The following is a 24,519-nucleotide window of genomic DNA, read 5'->3' as shown; positions in this document are numbered from 1 at the left end:
TGTGCACTTCATCAGCCCTCTCCCTAATGCTTCACAGGTCAATATCAACCCATATTGACTGAAGGACATACTGTTCCTCAAACTCAAATATGGCCATCCATTGGAAGAGGGAGCAGTTTGATGTGTTGTGTATTCTACATGAATGTTAAATATACACAGTGAACTCAAAACGAACAAAGTTCAGTTGTGCTGCTGTGTGTGTTTATTCGTATTGACTGGGTTCTTTCTCGGAAGTGTTTTCCTACTTTCAAAATTGGCTTATTCATTGCTTTATCATTCAAAATGAAACAAAAATCTACAACTACTGCACTGCATTTTTGACATATCCAAACACTTGTTGTTTGTCCTTGGTTGATTTAAAAAAAAAAAAAAATGAATGAAAAACTGTTAGAACAGTGAAGTGATACCTGTGAAAGCTCAATATCATTGAAATCATAATTTCCTCTTCTGTAATTGACATGAGATGCAATGCCGAAACAGAGAAAATCAATAATAGCTTGACTAAAAACACAATTTTTAATGTTAGGATGTTGCAAGTGTTCTAGATTTGTACATGTATTGCAGTAGTACATTTGGTTGTTTCTGTTTGAATTGCATCTCTTTCAAGAACCAGATGTTTGAATTGCAAAATAGATATCTCACAGCTGCACTAATGAAGATGTTTTTGTAATTTAGATGGTAGAAAGCAGCATCATTTCAGATTTCTTGTGTCTCCATTTTGTGTTATTGGATTTTAGAGTGTGATGGAGAGGTTAAGTTGTCAGTAAGTTTTTGAGGTATCTGAATAGATTGGTTTAATATTTTCTAACTTGACAATAACAGTGTTTGATGTCAAAGGAAATAGGTGTGTGAAGTTTACCCATTGTCAGTGAGATTCTGAAATTCCCATAGTCACCTACACAAGAATCACAAGGTTCACATTGGAATCGGGTGAATAACCTAATCCATGTACGTGCTATCATATAACACTGCCGTGTAATGAAGCAAATCAAGTGAGCGCCAGTAAGTTTGCCTACCTTGCATGGGTTAGTTTTCACCTTGAAACACAAACATTACCAGGTCATGGAATGTGAACATGAATGCATTTCCCCAGGGAGTGTTGCATGTTTCCAGGGAACTGTTTTCTTTGTATGGGGTAAGGTTCTGCCAGCAGCCACAGCCAGCTTTCATGTAACAGATGTTGGGAGGAAAGTGGTTGTGGCTGGCCTTACAGTGTATATGGGATGCAATAAGAATATATCATTGATCATGCCAATATGCTAGGGTTTGATTTGGTTTGTTTTTTTGTTTTTTTGTTTTTTTTTTGGTCTGCTATATGCTATTGTCTCCCCTCCCCCTTTTGCTCCAAGGACATTCAAACATTCTAGTAACACCCATGTATGTTATGTTTGTACTTGGTATCATTGCAGGATGCTAAGTACATGTACATGATATAAGAACATACACCCATATACCTATATAACATGATTATGTTCTGTACACTGCCATCTTTACATTTCACAAGATGCACTTTCAATAAACATGTTCACATTTGTCACACAAGTGTATTGCTGGTTTTTCAATTTCAATACACAGTTTTCACATCTTCTTCACAGACATTTAAGGAAGACTCTAAGTAGGATTACAAAAAAAAGACCAAAAAAAAAAAAAAACTGAGTGTGTGCATTGAACTTTCTGAGCTGTTAAATGTGAATTCATGCACCAAAACCAAGAATTTTTAGAAATGTGGGATTCATACTCCCTTTTTGGCATGCATGCTAAGATGTGTCATCAGGTAGAACTATTATAGAGCAGAGAGGTCAAGGTTTCAAGTTGACTTGAATGCAGCTAATAAATGTCGTCTCAATCTGTTCTCATTCTGTCCAGTGGAGTGGAGGCCAAGGGAGAGGTGCTGTCGGTTGACCAGCAAGACCAGGAGAACAAGGATGTGGAGATGACTGAAGAGAAGATCTTTGTGCCACGCCCACCTCACATCACCAATGACTTCCCTCTCTACCTGGCTGGATGCAACTGCTGTAAGTTGTCATAAAGTCTGTAATACCACAAGACTTCATGTCCCACTGTGATATCACAAACAGCAAATTTCAGATTTCAGAATGATGCGTACCAGCAGTCTTTTTATGGAGAATGTTTGTAAACAATATTCCAAAACTATATCCATTTTCATATGAAGACTCTAATCTTGAAATGACATTCCTACTCTAAACCTGATTTGTGTATGCAATGATCTAATAAAAAAAAAAAAAAAACTATTGCTCAATATCTGTGTATATTTGCAGCATCTCAAGCAGTGGAAGAAAAGTTGGCTTACCTGGCACCGACAGCAGGAGATGTCATGATTGAACTTGGTAAGTTCTTCATGGTAAAGCAGATCCATTTGACCCTTGTGAGTACTTGTATGTGTTTATTTGTAGCATGGCTATCCCATTGAGGAGATATATGTAGATTTTTCATTTACTTGCACTATCAGTGGCAACGTGGCAGTCTGTAAAATGACCTCCCATTACATTTATGACATTTTTTTTTTTAGAAATCATGACATCTACATGTATGAATCTCAGATCATCTTGTGGAGCACAGCTTACACTTGGTCCACACACCCACAACCATTATGGTGATCATGCTTTCTCCATTTGTGCCCCCCCCCCCCCCTTCTCTGGAGCAACCTCCCCACTTATATCCAGTACTCTCCCTCCATTGATATATTCAAGGAGAAACTCAAGACCCACCTATTTGAAGAACAGTATCGATGGTTGTGTACTCAGAGTTGATTTATGTTTGTTTCACTTGTTAATTGTAAAGCACTTAGGAACATTTTAGTCATAAGTGCTATATAGATTTTTCATATTATTATTGTTATTACCATTTGAACAAAAGATAATGTCCTACAAACAAGCGATACCCAGAAAAATATAATGATCAGTGATTTTCACCTTTAAGGCTTCATGGAACAAAATTAAATGTATGTAGATAGAACAATACGGAATTGACAGTCAGTGGAGTATGTTATTTTATTGTCTGATCACAAGCAGAGAGATCATCTTGTGTACGCTATTAAACACTACACTACACAATAATTTTCCTCTGTCCACACATTGTTTGTAGATATGCATTTTTTTTCTTCAAGCTGGTTTAGCTCCAATCTGTTTTGAGTTCAGTGTCAGTGTGCTCAAAATCAATTCAACACTGTGTCAGTCAGCGCTAAGAGTGTATGGCACTGATTCATAGAAAGTGAAACTACACTTCAAAGTAGATTTCCCTTTTCGGTGAACATGCTGCGTGCAGTTTTGTGTTGACAGATTAAAAACAAATTCGAGTGTACCATGTATGTATTATCAGTAAATGACACTTAATTAGCTTATTGTATGCAACCTCGTGAAAGCATCTGGGTTCCTTATTGTAAATAGAAACTGTAAACTCCACATTGTGTCTGGTTCCGTGCTAGATCCCAATGACTCTCAGAGGATGGACCTGTGTGACTTCAAGGGGATTGGCGACTCGGACTCCTTCGTGCCCTTTGACCCCTTTGCCCCCCTGCCTGATCAGGAAGAGGAGAAAACCTACCAGCAGAATAATGTCCAGGTGGAACCTGCCATTCCTGCACAGGTAATGACCCAGCAGTAGGTTCATTTCTCAAGTCTGAAGAAAGATAGATAGAGTCCTAACTGACTAATTTGTTCTGAAAAAGTTGTAATTGAGAAGAAGGTAAATAATTGTCATATATAGTTTGGGAACTTCCTTTTAGGTCAGTTGATTTCAAGGATTGCTTGCATTGAAAAGGTGCAAAACCTCCATATAGATTGTAAAGCTTATATTGAAGTACATTCAGATATGGATAGAATTGGCTGTAGTTAGTCAGTTGTGAAATATCAAACATTTACTTCTCAAGTGAAATAGACTTGGATATAATGCAAATTCTTGAAAGAGAGGTGAATATTGAATGATTTGAGATGAGTCAACCTAAGTCATTTACCCACATCCATGGTGTACCTGAGAGCATAGAACAACTTTGTCCGTCATGCACCTCAAAGAACACATCCAGGGACCACCACCTGATTGTAATTAGAGTAGATTTACCATCTGGAAGTAAAGTGATTGGGTTGAACTTGACATTGATGCCTTTGTTGGTGTCCTTTCATGTGACTGTCGTAGGACCCGAGTGTGATGAAAAACAGCTTCATGTGCACGAACAATGATCCACTCATGATGGACGGGAACAGAGGCACCATGGCAAGGGAGAAGGACAAGAACGCTGAGCTGGTGAGAAGTTATACCTTCCCAGCATTAGATTAACATGCTCACTACTCTCGTACTTTGCACATGCATGGCAAAATGATTTGATAAAAAGTGTCACGTCTTAGAATTGTTAGGTGGCTTTAAGATAGTATTGCATTACTGAGAGTCAAGACTAGAAATATGAATTTGCAGTCTGATGCGCTATGCAAGCCTGTAGTGTTCATTTATGCAGTCTCTTTGTGACTAGTGAAGCACATGATATGTGCATCAGACGTTGTAATTAGGAAACAGTAGCCATTACCAGGTAGGTACCAATAATCAGACTTCAGTAAACCCAAAAAACATCTGTTACCAAGTCATTATATAGAAATGGCAATTTTGAATAACAAACTGTACTGAATATCCCTGTGTAATTTTTCATATTATTAAATGTTACTCTCATCAAAAGGGCTTGACAGCATCATGTATAAATGTAAATATCTTTTGATTAATATGGGCTATTTTGTTTGGTTGGTTTCTTTAATCTGAATGTTACAGGTCACACAGCAGATGACCCCAGATGAGCTGGCAATGAGGGCGCCATACATTCCGATGGGAGAGGACTTTGACCTGTCATGTGACTCCCTGCTGGGTGAGATGGATGACTTGACCAGCGACACTTGGATGCCTGTGGACCCTTTTGGCACTGCCATGTAAGTCTTGATAAGAGTGAAATGAGCAGCATCTGGTAGGGTGAAGTAGCAGTGTTCGTTCAGGCTCAGGACATGTTCGTCATCATGTCTTAGTGTAAAACACCTCCACAAATAAAGTTATGGAAGCAGGTGTAAAAGTCCATCTCTGATCAGAATGTATACTGTTTACCTTGCTAAATATCATTCAGACATTTCACCATCATATGCATTTCACTGGCAGTATAGACAGAGGTATGCTAATTTTTTATGTTGATCATTATTGCAGGGCTCGACACCAACGTTTTTCTCTGGTGGCCAGGAAAAGGAATGTTGTGGCCCAAAATAAAAGGAGTTTAAAAAATTCATTTTAATTTTAGCTGCCCAATTGGGCTACCAAAAGAAAGCCATTTTGGAAATCAGGTGGCCCTATATCAGTTTTTAGTTGCTCCTGGCCACCACTGATGTTGAACCCTGATTATGGTATACATGTTTTCTTGTTGAACTAGTTTTAGAGACAGACATTTGATTGGATTTTTCTTTTTGATATTGACATAACTATTTGAGGAACTAGAAATGGGTTTTTATCAGACATTTTTCATCCTTTGTGAGACAAGTGAGGTGAATGATGGTCAGCATCACACTGGGTAGGACAGTGGAGAAGTATGGCATAGCATGTCTCATTCAATCTCCTAGATAGTGGAATAGTGTTGTCCCTGATACTTACAATTACGATAAAAGCATTGCTTTTCTGATGACATTTTTCTTATGTTCTGTTATTTTTTGGCAGTGATAAAAGCATGACCTCACCTGCCAGCTCCGCGGTGGACTACTTGTCTCCAAGCCAGGCCAGCAGCTGTGGGACTTCTCCCTTCAGCCCTTCTCTCACCCCTGGCATGGAGGGCAGTTCTCCACCCACTCCAATGACCAGATGCAGCAGTCTGAGTGGCAGCATGCCCAGCCTCTGCTTCCCTAACTCAGCCCCGCCCACACCCCAGCCGCCCCTCCTTCAGTCCCCCCTCATGTCACCCCACAACCCTAGCCTCATGTCACCCTGTAGTCACTCCTCGGAACAACAGCTCTTTGCCTCACCCAACCCATCTCCAGCCCCTCCCACACAGGCCTTGGGACTGGTCATCCCGCACCAAAACATGCCGATGAATCCCCCAATGATGTCCCCTCCACTCCTAGGGTGCCAGCCAGCACTGCTCTCCCCACCCCTGAAGAGAAAGCAGGAACCTCCAGACTGTGGGGACTATGTGCCAAGACGTAAGCTGGCCTGTCGGGATGGTGTGATGCTGATACCCAAGATGAAGACTGGTATAGAGGCAGAGCGGGTGATAGCTGTCAAGAGAGAACCAGAGCAGGAGAAGAACAAATACTTCGCAGGTACATGCTTAAATCTGAGATATCACTAATGCCATGACAATCATATGATTTATGGAAAGGAAGTAGATAGTCTGTCTAGTTTTTCTGATGTCTTACATTGGTAGATCTGTGGTAAAAATAAATCACATCTTTCTTTCATTTAATATGCCCTTAACATAACAATGTCGGAATTTCGGAGCTTGGGCAGTTGTTCCATGATAATCGTGTCACTGCTGGCAACCAGGGACAGCCTGGTGGTAGTGTCGCTGCCCGGAAATCAGTAGATGACAGGTTCGAGTCCCACTGGTTCCTTTTTTCCGACATGTTTGTTAACTTACAGATCAGCAGTTGTGATCTTAACAAATTTAATTTGTGGAGGGAGACAAATTGAAGAAATTTACACCTGAACCTTCACCCGTCTGAATAATATCTTTCTGTCAAAGCACATCTACTATGGACATTTTGTTATGATTCCTGTGACAGTGAATGATGCTTACCGAGACACACGCACACAGGGTGGTGGGAGCAGTATGGATCTCTTGACAGCTCTGTTACAGAGGATGGACAAGGAAGATGTGAACCCGTTCATCCATTCTCAGTACCTCCAGCAAATGGCACAGAAGGTGAGTCAGACTTTTCAGTCCTGCAGGAAACATCGTGTGTCAACCCTTGAAAAAATGTCATGCATGTTTGGTGATTGCGGATGGATATTTGTTGTTGTTTGTTTTGTTTTGTGGCTTGACAAAGTTCTTTCATATGTTTTATGTTCTAGCAAAAGGAAGTGAGATTTATGACCATAATTGGTGTGTAGCTGTTGTCTTAGCCATAGTGCATCAACACCAAGAGAAGTGGAGTTATTGTTGTAGGCATGTTTTAGCCATCCATTGTAGAATGCCCTGTGATGTCTTGGCAAAAATGTAAGCAAATGTGTGTCTGATTTTGAACAAAACTTCATGAGGGTATGATGGTGCATTGAAGGAGTGTGATGAGAGAGTGTGTGTGTTGGGGGGGGGGGGGGGAATACATGTCCCAGTGATGATCAGTATTTAAACTTTCACTGCATTCAGTGATAATAATTCAGTATAACAGGCTTTGTTCATGTTCACAATTCAAAAAGGCAGTTCATGACGAAGGGAACAGTTAAAGGTCAAAGCCGAAAAGTACATTTTCTGTCTGTGTGTTATAAGCTGAACCTCTTCCTTTGTGTTGTGAATCCTGTCAGGTTATTGCTACCAACACCAACAGCGGCAATACCAGCTTCCAGACTTCACAGCAGTCAGCCACTGCTGAGGGAAGTGACCAGCAAAGTGGAATGCAGCGCAAACGTAGCATCACCCAACTCCTGGGCAGGGATGGCTTGTCCCTGGATGCTGCGCTGCCACTCATCAACAACATGGATGCAGAGGTCAATGCCCCGCTGCAAAACACCTATGGTCTGCTGCAAGGCGAGGCTCTCCTACAGGCACTGGACCCAACTACAGCCACCTACTGACCAGTGGTGACCACATCAACGGTGATAGAGAGTAGAAGAAAAGAGCAGTGGTGGTATGTAGCCAACTCTGGCCTCTCCTAAGCTCAAGTTTATTGTTGTCACTGCAAAGTTACCGTACAAAGATGCAGAAGTGTTTATAATTCCTTGAAAAAGTATTGACTGAAGGGTTGGCAGTGCACTTTAAGTCTGTACTGTATGTAAAATAGTATTTTTACAAGGGTATTGATTCTTACCTGTGTGTGTGTGTGTGTGTGTGTGTGGGTGGGTGTGTTGGTGTGTACAAATGTGATTGTGTACTGTCGTGTAGGATAATTATAATCATGTAAATATATCATCAAGAGCAAAGGTTTTTGCCTCCCAATCAATATAGTGTTACTGGACACAGGTAATTACAATGTAGTTCTGATAGCATAGCGGATAATGCTGTCTGATAATGCTCAATCATGTCAATTGCATGACCAAAAGAAATTCATCGTGAAAGTATAGGTGAGTTTAGTCGCATGCTAGCAGTAGATAAATTTGACCTACCACTGTTAGGGTAAGACCTTCCAAGTATTCCAATACATGTTTGTACTGTAGAGATACAATGTGAATTAGGCTTTGGACAGTTGCATGGATTGATACAAACTTTTCTCTTGACAAATTTGGAATGAAGCACAAAATATGTTTCATACCTCCCACATGTCAGTGATCATTCATCTGTAAGTAATTGTATTTATATTTTAGAAAAACTTAGTTTTTCAGTTTTCCTAGGCTGTGATCACAAATAATGAATGAATACTTTTATTTTGGGGATTCAATCCTTTATGTGCTGTATATAGTCAATTAAAGTAAGTATTTTCTTGAGGAAAAAAAAGACAAAGCAAAGCATTTGATATGATGAAATATATTTAATATGATGTAAGATATGTTGTGTGTGTCCCTGAAAGAGAAAAGTGACAAATGAATATATAAAGCTTTATTCTTGAATATAAATTTATTTGAGATGGATTTTTGATGATGTCAAAGATGTATACTAAGTTAGCTAAGTTTTTAGCAGTAGTCAAGGAAGTGTCTGTGGATTCCAGAGCAAACATGAAAGAAATGAAGAAATCCAGACTGTGAAGATAGTAGGGTGCAAGGTTAAATCACTTTTGTCTTGGGTGCCTTGAACCCTACCGAAAAGGGGGACTTCTCTCAAACTTTACTTGCAGAAAGCCATAAACTTGTACATGATGCTGCACCCGATGTATTGGAGGCAGATGCTTCTAGCTGTTACAATGCATATTTTGTTTTCATCTTTTATAATGACTTACTTTTTAGGTTTGCTTTTCTCTTAATACTCTGTGATGATTGTATTTGTTTTGTTCTGTATATATTCTTTTCTTTGGTGTACTTTTAATCTTAGAATCACTCAATGTGATAGCATTCAGAAGCAGTCTAATGTACAGTAAATGCTTTGTAGGCAATTGTATCAATTACTAGTATTGATCTTAGGAAACATTAATGTTTGCTGATATAATGGCCAAGGAGTTCTGTCAACTCCTGTAAGACATGAAAGAGTACAATGTGCAGATTTATTTAGAAAGATGGGGGCATTGCTCTGTGAGATTTTGAGAGATGAAACTGGGAGGAAAAGACATGGCTCTTATAGAGTGACTCCAGTGTAGTGTCTACTGTACTGTTATAATGTACAGGGTTGGGTTGTGTAGAGAGGAAACAGATGGAAGATCCATTTAATAATGTGCTTCGCCAAGGTCTGAAGAAAAAGTGGATCACAGCAAGGAGACTTGAGTTGAGATGTGGAGGAGTTTCTGTGCTGAATCAAGTCTCTTTGTGAACAGTTCCGTTGTACATGTACACCATGTTGCATACAGAGAATGTAGTATCCTTACTGATAGTGAATCTTGTTGTGTGGGTGGAGATATTGCTGCGGTATATTTTGTTTCAATTGCATATGGAAGCTTCTTAGAGCTGCATCCCTATTTGTGTATCTTTGTGGAGGAAGAGACTTGAAGTAGTAATTCTAGGAACGCTTTACTACCCCCGTCGATGCTCGAAACTGATTAAATGGATGTACAATTTGCAAGTATTTCCTCATCTGCATGTGGGACATTATCTACAGCTTTTCTGTCTGGCTATTTATGCACTTTAATCACTGTATGTGTACTAAATGTATAATCAGAGCATAAAATTGCATTGTACCTGGAAAGAACAACAACAGCGCGAGATATAATCCTTCATGTGTACAGAAAGGTTTTGAGGTGTCATATCCAATGCAAATTGCTGTGATGACCAGAGAACTGGCACTTTGCCCTGTGTTTGATCATTGTAGGTGTTAATGTGAAATTACTGAACACTTGAATACCCTCTATAGTACTATAGTGGGTATAGTAGCATGGTACTCACTATATCATTGTATTTAGAAGTCTTGAAATTGACAAGATGTTGGGTACTTTGTAGAATGCCTATTATGCTGCCCCTCCCCCCTTGAGCTGTACTTTCAGTGTAATATGCCATAAGCAGTATTGCTTGCGTTCCACATGACTGTTGAGATTTGCAGCAAGATTTTCAAACTCATTGACATGTCTGAAACTAGGAATTCAAGTTGCAGGTCACAAAAACTTAACTTCCTCTTTCCCCCAGCTCATCCATGGCACTAAATCAACCTCTTTGCCGAGAAGGGCATTCTCACAATCTTGTATGCATATGCGTAATTGTAAAACTATGCTTTCATTAATCTGCTGCAGAATCACAAAATTTTGCCAATATTGTGCAGGTTACTCTTCTTTTTTCTTTTGCTTATACAATAGCTTCAATCTCATGAATTCATGTTGATGTGTACACTTGCACAGTTCCTAAGCTAACCGACAACACATTTTTGCCCCTTATGCTGTTTGGTATATCTCTGCTTTGATAGTGCGTTAAGACTGAATAGTACTCTGCACCGCCTCAAAGATATTGGACTCCTCTCTGATATTAAACTTTGGATAGTATTGCAGGAAGAGTCAAATTTTAGGAGGAAGAATTATCGTTGTTTGCCTCATCCTCCGTAATAAACCATAGCACCAACATTTCACTGGCAAACGACAGCTGTAGTTAATAGTCATAAGTCCAGTGCGTACATCGAACATGTCATCAATACTGTAATTGCTATTGAGGTATTCCCAGCAGTGTGCCACAAACCAGTGCCAAATCCTTTTTGATCTTCTTGTCCAACTCAATTTTTATGCTGTCAAGTCACACAGCTCTCTTGTCCCAAGTCTGCAATGTGATGTCAGTTAAATATAAAATATCTTGCCAAGTACTTACACTGTGAATGTGTTTTTATGCCTTGATTTCTGAAATCTGCCCAAGTCCCCCGCCACAAATGAGTGCCAACACAGAGAAAGGGGACAAAAATGTTTAATTCTCTGACATACAGTTTATGCTCTATTCCAGCAATGATTTTGTCATGTTTAAAAATCACATAAAGTAGCTGTCTGTAGCTATCTTGCAGATGTGTATCAGATTGGATGTAATCTATATCACTGTAAAAGTAGTGTGTGTGGTAGCATAGGTATCTCAAGTGATTAGGATGTATTTTTAGTGCTTTCGTATCTGAAATAAAATGGTTGTGGTGGGAATCAATGCAAAGGAAAAAAAATATTTTATCTGCTGTATGAAATCAATGTGCTGTAAACAGCTTTCTGTATCATGCTTATGGGACTATACATATACTAGGAAAGATTTGCATTTTAAGCACAGATGTTTATGAGAAAGTAACCCGAGTTGTTGCTGTGTTGTTAGTTTTGGAGTAGCGTGTGTGTACATTTGACTTCTTGTCGATCATGAAAAAAAAAAAACCCATGTTTTGTTACCTTCATATCTTTTTTCTAGGTGTTGTTTCTCCAGTTTGCAAACATTGCAAACCTTCAGCTGTAGAATGTGGAAAATTGCATAGATTAAGCTGTGTCTTTGTCTAATGTTTGAGTGTTAGAATGACAGTGTAAATATTAAATGCACATCCTTCTGAAAGATGAGTACCTGGTAAGCACAAGCTCCATTGCCTATATCCTGGTTTACCAGTCCCAAGTTAGGTTATCATAATTGTCTTGGAAACACCTGTAAAACATCGTGTGTACGGGATGTAGCCGAAATATACCAGGTATTCTCCAGTTCAGCTGCATACTCTCAATATTTTGTGTGATGTTCTTGTAGACAAAGAGCAAGTTCTGGTAACAAATTCTTTGAATTTGGTGGAAGTTATTATCATCTTTAGGTGAGGGGGTTGCATTGGTTTCTATCAGTCTTTTTTTTTTTAGATTATTATTATTATTATTATTATCATTATTGTAGAAATCATGAAAATAGAGCCTCTTTTTGACAGATTGTAGGAGAAAATTCAACATTTTGATGTAATGTTGCATTGATTGAATATCGCATTTTAGTACAGGGTTAGAAAAAAATGTTGTGGTCTGTGGGCATTCTAGAAAGCTCTACATTACTACATTACTTCTTCTTTTTTTATGCCTCCGCACCGAAGGGTGCCGGAGGCATTATTTTTTACATGTACTCTTGATTCCTTTTTATTGTACTGAGAGAGAGAGAAGGTACAGAAATTTAGAAACTCCTACTTCTGGAGTGCAACTTTTTGAGATGAACTGATTAAATGACATCAGTATAATCCATTATTTTAACAAAGACTGGTTTTGATACAGTGAAATTACACACAAATTCCTTTTGTTTCCAGTTTTGAATTAAAACAAAAAATAGACACTAAAGCGTAAGGCTTACACTCTTACTCTGGTATGTAATGTACAAGATGTATGACTGTATCTGTAGTAGTCTAGGTTTTAATATGTGCCATGGAATTAACAAGCGTATGCTCCTCTAGGAGAAGTGTTTATTTCAGACGTACATGTATGTCATTTATTTGTGTCATGTGAATTTGATTAGTAATGAAAATGTTGCCCTTTAAGAATAAAAGATAAGAAAGAGAAAAAAATCCTATGATTACTGAATGTTACCAATGGTATGTGACAACTTTTGAAATATAGGAGCGATGCCACAAGCATAAATACAAGAATGTTAAATTCTGGTGATACAACTATCACGATACCAGTTACTATATTTTTTATCATTATTTGCATGGCCTTATTCTGGTATAAATACACTTGTCTATTTTTGTATCGAAATGGATATCAGCATGATGTGCTGGTAGTGAAAGTTTGAAATGGAGTTAAATAGAGTTCCCTTCCGTGGCTTCTTCTGACTTGTATGTCAAATGCTGATGGGCCATTGCATCAAATACTGCAAACATCATGTAGCAGTCAGCTTCCCGCAAGATAATGAAGTAGTGAATTAATCATGCCACTAATCCATAATAAAGTTAGTCACCAGTTTAACTTTAATTTTCTTTAGACCAACTCCTAAAGGGATGGTATAGGTTTGGTTGAGATGGGACTACAGTTTTTTAACTCTTTTTGTGGTGAGTTAATGAGAAATCTTTTATGAAATAAGAAAGAGCATATAATTCTGAGGGATCCAAAGTTTATTTTGTGAAAATTAGCTTTAAAATGGCTGAGATATCCAAAACAAAGTGATCCTAATAAATGGTGGGACCCTCCTTTTATTAGGATTGCTTTGTTTTACTTTGTTTTTGGATATCTCAACCATTTCAAAAAACCAATTTTCATCAAATAAACTTACTGAGTTCCTCTTAGAATCACATGCTCCTTAGTATTCCATCACATGGGGTGCGTTCGAGCGCTCTCCTAAAGCGAACTGTACCGTACCGTACCCACGCCAGAGGAGCGTTCGAACGCTCCTAAAGTGTACTGTACCGTACTGTACCGAGCCAAAAGTGGACCACTTCCCGATGTGCTCCAAAAGCGTACCAAAGCGTACCAAAAGTTTGTTGTAAAGCATGCGCGTATCAAGCGCATACGTCACAATGCAAAAACATCATTCTCTTTGTTCGGGACAGCTGTAAGTAGTTCAAGCGAGAGGTGAATGACATTCTTGCTGTAAACAAGCGTGACCTTTTCTAAAAATAACTCGTGAGGTACGCTTTCTCCACAGAGCGCTCGAACGCACCAAAATTGGCATGGTACGGTACGGTACGGTACGCTTTAGTTCAGTTCGCTTTGGTTCGCTTCGCTTTGGTTCGCTTTAGAGCGCTCGAACGCACCCATGGTTTCTAAGTACTCTATCTCTCAAAAAGTTAAAAAGCCGAATCCTCACCTCAACCAATACTATACCAGCCCTTTAAGAATATCATGGACATATTATAGATCTTCACAAACTAGCTGCTCATTTTCATGACTGTTTTGAGTGTCAAGATAGCATTTTCTGTTGTTTTATTGTTGTACAGTTGGATTTGTTTTTTTTTTTCTTTCAAGTTTGTTTGCCTTTATCACTGAAGGGAGTGATGCTCACTATGAATGGTCAAATAGTTTGATAGTTCAAGACTGTTGGATTTTTCATCAATGCTGAGAAAGAACATTGAGGAGGAAGTTATTCTTTTTTTTTTATCTTTTTTTCATTTATTATTAATATTATTATTATTATTTTTTTTTTTTTTTTGGTCATGAGAGGAGCAGATGTAACAACTCATGAACTGGGAATGTAGTTGGACTCCTGTAGAATTGGTTATAATTGATTTCCACCCTACACAATGGTAAAAAAAAAATAATGCATATTGATTGATTGCATATTGATTAAGCGTTAATGCTGCTTCAGCCCTTTTAACCCATACACAGTTATATGTGCTGGTGCTTTAATGTTGATCCCATGAAATAAATGCAAAAAAAAAAAAAAAAAAAAATGTTGCCATTTGTGATCTGTATGTTGTTGTATCCACTTGAATAGACTACTTTGGAAAACTGTTCATTGATGTGACTTATTGTTGTTATTACCTCCGCCAAGGGAGGAGGTTACGTTTTCATCACCGTTGGTTTGTTAGTTAGTTAGTTAGTTAGTTTGTCCGTGTGCAAAATAACTCAAAAAGTAGTTAACGGATTTGGATGAAACTCGCAGGAAAGGTTGAGAATGACACAAGTAACAAATGATTAACTTTTGGTAGTGATCCAAGAATTTTGGGGGAATTTATGAAGGATTCTTGACATTTTGGCAGGTAGGGTCAATGAACTTGGGAGTTCAGGCTGTGCGTATTGAGGTTTGCATGGTAGGGCGAGGTGCTCCGTGCAGCTGAGGGTTTATGATGTAACAAAGGCTTCTATATTGGGAAATTGGGCGACTTTCAGCACACAATACTATAAGTGTCTATGGGTGGAAATCACTGATATCTCTATGGAAGAACAAGATCAGTGGTGGAAATGAGCTGCATGCTTGGCGGAGGTCTGCGCTCTCAGAGTGCTTTTCTAGTTGTTGATTGTGTTTGATTTGTAAGGGAAGCTGTGTGTTTCCAACAGACTGTGATGTATAATGCACATGATAGGATTTCGTTTAGAAAGCATTTGAATGAGATTTGATATCTTGTTTGTAAATGTAGTAGGTGAAACTCCTGCCTAAAGTCATTTTGCAAGACAATTTGTTCACAAAAACTCCACGCTGGTTTCTTAGTTCTGCATTTCCTGCATAATCTACTGATGTTGGGTATCAGAGTGCATAAAGTAAGAGGGAAAACGTGTTTTTTTTTAACCTAGTAAGATGAAGGATTATAGAAATTCACACTGTGTCTATGAATCCTCACAGAAAACGACAAAACAAACAAAAATGATGAGAAAATGCTTGCACTAGGGAACTTTTCCTATTTAAAAACCAGTGTTATCTTTGAATCCCCTCCAAGAAATGACTCTAAAACTCTTTCCTGTCTAGTTAGGATGTGCTTTAATTATTCTCTCTTCATACACACTTCACAACTAGCCAACAGGGCAAATTAGTCTGAATTCCTTTAATATAATTGTTCTGCATGTTGGGACACAGTCAAGTACTGGATAATGAAATAGACATGATTTTCCATGCATATCAATAAAATAAAATTCAACATCAAATGCATGATTTCGACATTTGAAGCTTCTGTCATAAAAAACATGCGCTGTCAACAATGCATCTAAAGAAAATTGTTCATAATTATTTCTATTCTGAAAGCAAATATCCACCAAAACTCCATGTATTTTAAAAATCATGAAAATACAAACATCAAATGCAGTCTCTACTAAAAACAAATTGTAACATTCCTTTGTAGACATTGCTTTCATTAACCCATCTACCCCACAGCACCACTGATCACATATCGTTGGTGATTAAGCCCTCATTCAAAAGGAGGGGAATACATTTAATTACATCAGCCTTCATTAGTATACATGTGAGCTAGTCCAAAACAGATATCAACTACACATAAGTTTTCTAGCTACATTTAACCCATTGTGTGCTTTGAGTGTTGTTTGGCACAGAAAACCCCACAGCGTTATACACACTGTCCAAAGTCCCTAGCAGAGAAAGGGGTATTGTAGATTTACTTTGACAAATGGTGACCACGAAAAACTGGCTGCTGGAGTGACGCTGCACAGTAGCCTGCTTTACATCAACTCAATACAGCTAGACTTCTGAATGTTAGAGATGATGCTAAATTTGCGCAGCTCTTTGGCATTAGTGGTATTTTGGCTGGCCAACTTTCTATCTCTTTCCATTTGGTGAATTTATGAGCTCCACTGCTAGCCATGATTACATCTAAACTTATGAATCACCCCCCCCCCAAAAAAAAAAGAGACAACAACCAGCAGCAGTTCAATGCTGGTATATCTCATAACTGTGCTGTCATCGACTTACACCTACAGTAGAAAATGTCTTGGAAGCACATGCAGAATTAGTTGAGATTCATAGAGACCACATACTGGGACATTGTTGGCTTACTGTTCATTTAGACAAAATAGTAGTATATTTCTCTTTTTTTTTCATTGCCATGGTAACAAAAATCAACTATGCTGTCTGACACGTTGTGTTTCACACAATCACAATTATCCTCACCAACTTGCAGCAGCTTTGGCAACTCCATATAAGATCTATGCATTTAACACAAATAAAGCACACAGTCGTCTTACTATCATTCTTTTACAAATGTATATCAACTGGCATTGAAAATACTGACTACTCTCACAAAATATTTCATTTCTCCTAAGACTATTCACTGAGAGGCAGATTCACTCAGACTAAACCACAAACAACATCAGAACGACTCACTAAGGTGTGAAGAAATTCTGAATTAACAGACACAGCATAAAAACATTGCTTGGCACACAGAGGTCCTATCAAAGGAAGAAAAACAAATCAATAATACCTAGCATGGCTGAGAACTTTGGAAGTTAGCAACATTTAATTCTGTTGTAAATTTCTATCAAAGGACATTACACAAAATCATTCATCTATTTAAAGCAGGATACTACATGTACTATTTCAGGCACAATCAGAATCAAGGAAAGTTATTTTTAACAGAAAAGTGCTTAAAAGCAAAGTGTGGATAACCACAACAAGAGATCAGTGAAAGTCTCCATAAAGGTACAGCAGCTTAGATTTGTTCTGACATGTTTTAACATTATCTATGCACCTCAAAACTGGCTCTACCGAGCATCATGTCAGATGACATGTTGATATTCAAGTGGTCCTCACTCGTCCAATGACACTATAATTTCTTTCATCTGTCCCTCTGTCTTCCAGGTTCCTACAAAATAATTTTCCTTCAGATATGCTCTTCTTTGTACAAAACATGCTCTCTTCTATCAATCAGGTCAAAGGTCAACTTGTATCATCTACACACATTAATTTCTAATGATATATGTCAGTGCGTCAGCCTTTTCTGCTTTTATGTGTCAAAATGTGCAGAGTTTGACAGTGGCAGTGTAAATGACTTCACATTAAGGAGTACCTGCTCTAGTCACATGGGGTTACAAAGCTTCATCATGTCCACTGACTGAATTCAAATTTTAAGGATGCCCCACAACGCTTCATTATATCAAGAAAAACCTACTACAATGTTTCCCACTGATATTATACCAGTGAGCAGACAACCTGCATGCAAGTATATTCACTATCAAATGACTAGAGCTCCACTGAGTGTAGTAAGCCGTACATATGTGCCATTATATCATGGTTGATTACACAGTTCTGCCTGAGCATTGCCGTTTTCAGAGATATTGGTTATACAAGTACAAGGGATCACAGTTACAAGCCACAGTGCCATTACTTATGAACTCACAGAGTTTTTCTATCAGTTAGCAGAACCTACTGATTTGTACCTACTCTTGTATACCAAGGTATATAGCTTATTCTTTAGTTAGTCATAATGCTTTAAGATGTACACAGACAATGTGAGGTGGTATGGATTCTCTGAAATAAATACCATTTATATCACTAACATGATTACTGAATCACACTGAATATAAGATATAACTTCCTGAACGGGAGATAAAATAAAACAAAACAGATTCAAGTCGATGTGATGTTGAGTCTGATGACTCCTGTGGATGTCAAATCAAGTGAGTTGTGGAGATTGCCGTGAGTGGAAGCCGTCTCTGGATTCACCAAGCTACTCGCGTCCCACAGGGGGCTCATGTGGGTCCGGGAGCTTGATGGAGTTGGGCTCCACCCCCCAGATTTCTCGTGCATACTCACCGATGGTACGGTCGCTGGAAAACTTGCCCGAGGCGGCGATGTTACGCACACACTTGATTGCCCACTCCTTGGGTTTCTGATGACAAAACAAAAGGAAGAAAGGTCAGAATTAAGGACACACAATAATTCACATAAAAAGGACTGTTGTGGAACAGCCCGAGTTTCAAAATGTACCTTTCCAGTACATTTAGTAAAGCAATGTTATAAAGGGACAATAATTTTGTTGGGGAAAAAACAACTAGAACCCACTGCTTTTACTGTCTGGTTGCATCATCTACAACTTGTTTGTGTAACAACATTCAGGTTTTCGTTTCATCAGACATCACTTTCACTGCCATCAATACAGATACTACTTTATTTGTTTAGATTGAGAGAAAACTAAAGATGGCAGGGGGTGAAGTGATTCTTGTAGTGAGAAGGAAGATCTGCTCTGCTAAAACAATGTTTGCATTATAAAGACTGACATGAAGGCATTGTACACTCACCAAGAACAGTTCACTGACCCTCTCCTGAGCAGCGATGTAAGACTCATAGTCGGCCAGGAGCATGTACCTGGAATACAGACAATTCATATATTCACAGAGATCAGTTAGGAGGGCTACATCATTGGAAGCTATTCATGTAATGTTTTGTGTGTGGGTGGGGAGGGGGATGAGTTTTCCAAATCAAATGCAACATGTAAAATTTCATATTATCATCTCATAAATTTTCAACAGATAAAGAACATGATCTACTGCTTGGAAAAGGACTATTCACTTTTAAATCATGCTCCATAGTGAGTGAGTCCATTACTCTCATAATATCAATATATTCAAAGACAAATTTCCCTGACAGAAATCAGTTATCTGAGCAGCAGCATCATCACGCTTCTTGCAATTTTCCACAATGACAGCAAGACGGTTCATCTGACTTACGTGTCGTGGTGAAGCAGGGAGTTAACAATGTCTTGGAAGGTGCCGGGGTTGTTGGGCGAGAAGAAGTTGCCCTGGATCTGGTCAATGGCCTGCTTCAGCTCAGCATTCTTCTCATAATACTCACGTGGGTTGTACCTACAACCAGAAAGAATTGCAACAGACAAATCAATTGATTAATAATTAGTATCCTTCGAGTTAAGTTTGGTAAGCTGTTGACTTGTGTATATCTTTTTCTTTTTTCTTTTTTTTTTTTTTTGGGGGGGGGGGGGGGTCATTACCCATCATACCTAATAGATATCATTTGAAATATATTGTGCCTATCATATACACTTCACTTTTGGCCTCTTGACCAAAGCTTGTGAGGTCACTCCAATAATATGACCTCACTTCTGATCCAGTTCTTGACAGGTCTAATGGCGTCCCATCCTAATGACAAATATTAAAGTTTCATTTATGTTACAACTATGTGTACCAAGCGGTAAAATGGGGCTTTGTTTAAAAGGCTTCGTGCAGCAGCACACCTGCACTTCTACAGCCCATTAAAGTGAAAACATTGTCTTGCACCATTTCATATTTGCTTGCAGTATATCAAAAGAGTCGAGCAAGAAACTTACCTGGCTGACACAATTGGTCCGGATGATGACTTGTTTTGGAGTATTTTGAGATCAAAACAAAAGTCTGTATACCATCTTTTATTCAGGAAGGGTACAGACTAACTTGGTCTCGGGTACATCTCAGCCCTATTTCAGACAATTTATATGCAGTTTGTGAATGCCATATTTTATACACAGGCGCAAGTTCATTTGGATGCGCGCCAAAGAGGTTCTTTGATGCGCGCTGTTTTATCAACTCGAACCAAAAGTGCAACAAGCCAGAACATGAAGCTCTTCCATAGTACAACACTGTACATTCCAGAGGGACATTTCAAAGCGAAGCCAAGTTGTCCCTGAGTCTGAGTTAGCCTGACCCTGATTGGGTAAGTTCTGAGATTGTCACTCCAGTGAACCTTTTGGTTAATATTTCACATTTTCGTCATTACCCAACAAATATCTTGTTATTACAGCGTTGGTCCATACATTTCTTAGGCATACATGTACATTTTGGAGCAAAATTTGACAGTTCTCACTGGCGTACCAAAACTATGTTTTACCTTCAAATGCTGTGAATACATTTCAAAAAAGTGGAAGAGGCAACCATCCCCCAGGACCATTAGATGTTGCATCTAACACTTGATGACTTGTATTATCTTGCTCCCATGTTCTTCACTGACTGGTGATAAAAGCTTCAAACCATTCTCACCCTGGTCTCCTCTGAGTCACCTCCTCCACCGTCATCCCAAAGATGAAAATGTTATCATCTCCCATCTCCTCCTTCATCTCCACGTTAGCTCCATCCAGGGTACCAATCGTCAGAGCTCCGTTCAACTGCATAATTAAGGTTTCAAAGAGACAGTACTATCCATTAACAACTTTTTCTGACCGAAAATGGACACAAGTTGTGATATTTTTCCTGCCAACATCACTTACAACACACAACACAATTCTATGATTTTGATGTATCTCTCATGAGCAATGCTGACCTCACCTTCAGCTTTAATGCTTAGCCAACGTTGATATGAAATCAAATTTCCACATCCATGCTACCACAAGGATGTTGCTTGCACTTGAATGTCAATAAGTAAAATGCTTCTTCCACGGGAAAACATCAAAACACAGTGATTCGCAGTAAACAGGCAGAAAATAGATATTACATTTATTCACACCACAAACTTCAAAGCCAGAGAATAAGAGCCACATGTACTTTCTAACATGTGACAATTTGAAATTATCTTCTTTTGCTGTTTGCATTGATCATTAGATGAAGCAGAAATGTGAAACTTTGTGAATCTTACCATGAACTTCATATTGCCAGTGCCCGAAGCCTCAGTGCCTGCCAGAGAGATCTGCTCAGACAGGTCACAGGCAGGGATCACTGCAGGGAGAACAGGGGAAGACAGAGGAGGGAGGAGGAGGGAGGGAGGGAGGGGAGAAGGAAGAGACGACAGGTGGGAGAAGGGGGACGGAGGGAAGGATGGATACCAGAGAAGAATGGATGGAGAAGATAAGATGGAGGGAAGTGGGAGAAAGGAGGAGAATGGAGAGATAGGAGGAGAAGGGTACATGAAGTATGTATTGATTGATAGAAGGTAAGAGAGGATAGATGAGAAGGAAAAGTGAAGGATGGAGAAAATGGGGACGGATGGAAGGAAAGTGGCATACATGGATAAGAAGATAAAAGAATGAACAGTAAAAGGAATACCCCTATCTTTCATTCTACGTACATTTTTCAACACATTCACTTAAGCTTTGTAAAACTCATGCATCATGTCTGCTTACTACACAAGTCAATATGAAACATATAAACAAATACCACAAAAAAATACAATCCTTCCAACAATGTATTGCTTGAAGTTGCTACTTGTCTGTATTTCAGTTATTGCACTGGCAACGCCTAACTGGGAAGTCACAGATAAAGGTATGTTCACTCTAATATCTCATTATCTCAATACATTTCTGACCCAAGTGAAACATCAGTAGCCATCAATCAGAGCCAATTTCCCTGAAAACTATGACTGACAATGACTTTTGGGTCTCCCCAACGAAACCCTTCTAATTCTTCATCCATCCCACTCACCCTTCTCTGCCAGTGACACGCGGTAGTTCTCCAGGAAGACCACCTTGAGTTTGTCTCCCACGATGGGATCGCTGTTGATGACGCGGCCAATGCTGGTGATGAGGTGGATGATGAGTTTGGCCATGTAGTATCCTGGGGCTGCCTTGCCTCCAATCATGATGGTCCGAGGGACAAAATCGGCACTGGGGTCCTTCTTGATCCCTGGAGTGTACAATGGAAGACAGCCATAGAGGTCACCACTAATCATCACAATACCTTAATTCTTATTCAAAATTTAGTAAATAAAACAGAGCATTTTCATATACACTGCACTGCTTTGCATACCATGCTGGTTCTCGGTGGTGAATTAGCACTGTTTAACAGCTTGCAGCACTTACAAGATTGATTTCAAATGAGTCACTCTGCAACCTACATCCATGCAGAGCTTCATAAAACCAGAGATTATCTAATAAGCAGCTAAAGTTAATCATTTAGAAATTAAAAACTTGTCTGGATAGTATCATCTTTTAGCAAAAGTCTTAGTAAAGCATAAATCAACTGCATTTAATTGTCACGGAATTGGGTATGATATGAAGACTGTTGTAACCAGCAATCTGTATGAATACAATCGGCATGTTTGAGGGAAGAAGGTTCTGCTGACTTACTGTTGTACAATGTGATCATGTGCAGAGCATTGAGCAGCTGACGTTTGTACTCATGGATACGCTTCACCTGCACATCGAACATGGAGTTGACGTTGATCCGGATTCCATTCTGCTTCTCCAAATATTGGGCAAGCTTCATCTTGTTCTCCTGTTAGAAGGACAAGAAAATTGAGCAATGAAACTCTGGTTTCCCCCTTTGTATCATTTTTAAAAGACAACAAAAAACAAACAAACGAACAAACAAGAAGTCCACAACATCCCATCATTGTGCTTCATGAAAATAAAATACTGAGAAATATTTGCACAGCACTCTTTCTTAATCGACTAAACATATGAATTTTGTCAAGGTCTCTTGATATCAAATTTCAGTCCTTTGTGTGCGACGTCTTCTGCCGATGTGAACAGGTCTTCATATCACAAATTCAGGAATTGTTTTACTGAAATACATATATAATGTTCTTAATCATTTAAGGTTTTATTTTTGTCTGCACCAACTAAAGGCCCATCCCTCAATTATCTGTCTTTTGTGATGTCATCAATAATGAGACAGTTGGCTGAGAGAAGCATAACAATATCTAATGGTATGCACCTTGATATCAACAGGTATATCTGCTCATAATAGCAAGACGGTTTTATACAATGCGATTCCACATCTTTTCCTACCATACTCTCTACCCTGGAAGATTTCTTTTTTTTTTCCCACAAAGCAATGAACATCATACTATCTGAGGTGTAGTTCCACAAGACCTGTCTAGCTGTTGTGGGTTTGTGTACTAAAACCCAAAAGCAACATAATATTGCATAAGCTCAATGAGTATGCTGACTGAAATGCTTTCAAAAATTTCAGAAATTTTCACAAAGAATTTAAGTCAAACTTGAAAGTCAAGATCAACTTAGAATTATGGTAGGCCATTAGTTTCTCGTTTCAATTTGTCTAATGTTTTCAGAATCCACTTCAAATTGTTATCAAAATTTACAGAAGAAAAAAAATGTCCCTTACTGTATTTTGTTCATTAATGCCTGTATGTAAAAAAAAAAAAAAAGCCTCCCCAAATTTTCATTCTATAAGAAAGTTAGAATATATCAATTGAAGTCACACACAGACTACTATGTTTTTAAGATGATCTTATAATTCAAGATGGACTTAAATTCTTTGTGAAACACTTTGTGACTGAGTGATGACACTCACCTGCTTGACTTGCTGCACAGACATGAGGAAAGCTCTGTCTGCTACGTACTGCTCCAGCTTTCTCAGCTGGAACAAGTCCGTCGTCCACTTCTCACCAATTTTCTGCAGTAGAGACAGGAAGCCGAGTATCATCGTCTCATCATCAATGACTCCACACACCAGCTCCATAATGATAACATGCTTATTTTCAGCTTTAAAGAGTTGTGTCTTAACATCATTTATAATTAACAGGTACAATAATTCATGACCAAGGCAGGCCTGTCTTTTAACACAGAGTAATCAATATGATCCAATTTAAATCAGAGTAGACTGTTTACCAAAATCTTTATAACTGAAATGATGCTCTTGATAACTTGTCGGTTACAAACTCAATAAATATGCAACCAATATGAACATCAACAGGATCAGATTTGCACCTTACTGCTGATTAAATAACTGAAGTATGAAATAAAATCTTGGAAGAAAAGGGGATTTTTCTACCAACAGCAAATATCCTACATAGAATGTCAAAAGTACTTCTAGTAGTGATCCTCCCATAGCTGATAACAGCAATGTGACATGAGATGGTAGTTAGTGAAAAGAGACGTTTTTGTCGACTCACGTCAGCGATGGCATCAGACAGGCCAGGATTGCACAGCAGCAGCCAGCGACGTGGGGTGATGCCATTTGTCTTGTTCTGAAACTTGTCTGGCATCATCTCATAGAAGTCCTTGAAGCTTCATACCAAAACAAATCAAATTGA

General features: G+C 38.7%; 2 protein-coding genes across 2 annotated transcripts in view; one reads left to right on the top strand and one right to left on the bottom strand.

Moving 5' to 3' along the window:
• The window catches only part of LOC140233143 (hypoxia-inducible factor 1-alpha-like), a 37,772-nt gene extending 23,241 nt beyond the window's left edge, over positions 1-14,531 (top strand). Inside the window, exons 8-15 of the mRNA XM_072313262.1 lie at positions 1,867-2,015; positions 2,280-2,348; positions 3,446-3,606; positions 4,153-4,260; positions 4,774-4,928; positions 5,695-6,293; positions 6,756-6,895; positions 7,495-14,531. Coding sequence (XP_072169363.1) covers positions 1,867-2,015; positions 2,280-2,348; positions 3,446-3,606; positions 4,153-4,260; positions 4,774-4,928; positions 5,695-6,293; positions 6,756-6,895; positions 7,495-7,764 — 1,651 coding nt within the window. The 3' untranslated portion in view covers positions 7,765-14,531. The remainder of the gene's footprint in view (positions 1-1,866; positions 2,016-2,279; positions 2,349-3,445; positions 3,607-4,152; positions 4,261-4,773; positions 4,929-5,694; positions 6,294-6,755; positions 6,896-7,494) is intronic.
• Positions 14,532-16,604: 2,073 nt separating this feature from the next.
• Positions 16,605-24,519, bottom strand: part of LOC140233133 (glycogen phosphorylase, brain form-like) — a 35,894-nt gene continuing 27,979 nt past the window's right edge. The window contains exons 12-20 of the mRNA XM_072313251.1: positions 24,379-24,493; positions 23,778-23,879; positions 22,589-22,736; positions 21,945-22,145; positions 21,163-21,242; positions 20,571-20,695; positions 19,272-19,406; positions 18,843-18,909; positions 16,605-18,433 (exon numbers count right to left, since the gene is read on the bottom strand). Of these exons, the coding sequence (XP_072169352.1) occupies positions 18,272-18,433; positions 18,843-18,909; positions 19,272-19,406; positions 20,571-20,695; positions 21,163-21,242; positions 21,945-22,145; positions 22,589-22,736; positions 23,778-23,879; positions 24,379-24,493 (1,135 nt within the window). The 3' untranslated portion in view covers positions 16,605-18,271. The remainder of the gene's footprint in view (positions 18,434-18,842; positions 18,910-19,271; positions 19,407-20,570; positions 20,696-21,162; positions 21,243-21,944; positions 22,146-22,588; positions 22,737-23,777; positions 23,880-24,378; positions 24,494-24,519) is intronic.

This window comes from Diadema setosum, chromosome 1, assembly GCF_964275005.1.
Source record: "Diadema setosum chromosome 1, eeDiaSeto1, whole genome shotgun sequence".
NCBI lineage: Eukaryota > Metazoa > Echinodermata > Echinoidea > Diadematoida > Diadematidae > Diadema > Diadema setosum.
Note: the sequence above shows the minus strand (reverse complement) of the source record. Positions and strands in the feature narration are given on the sequence as shown.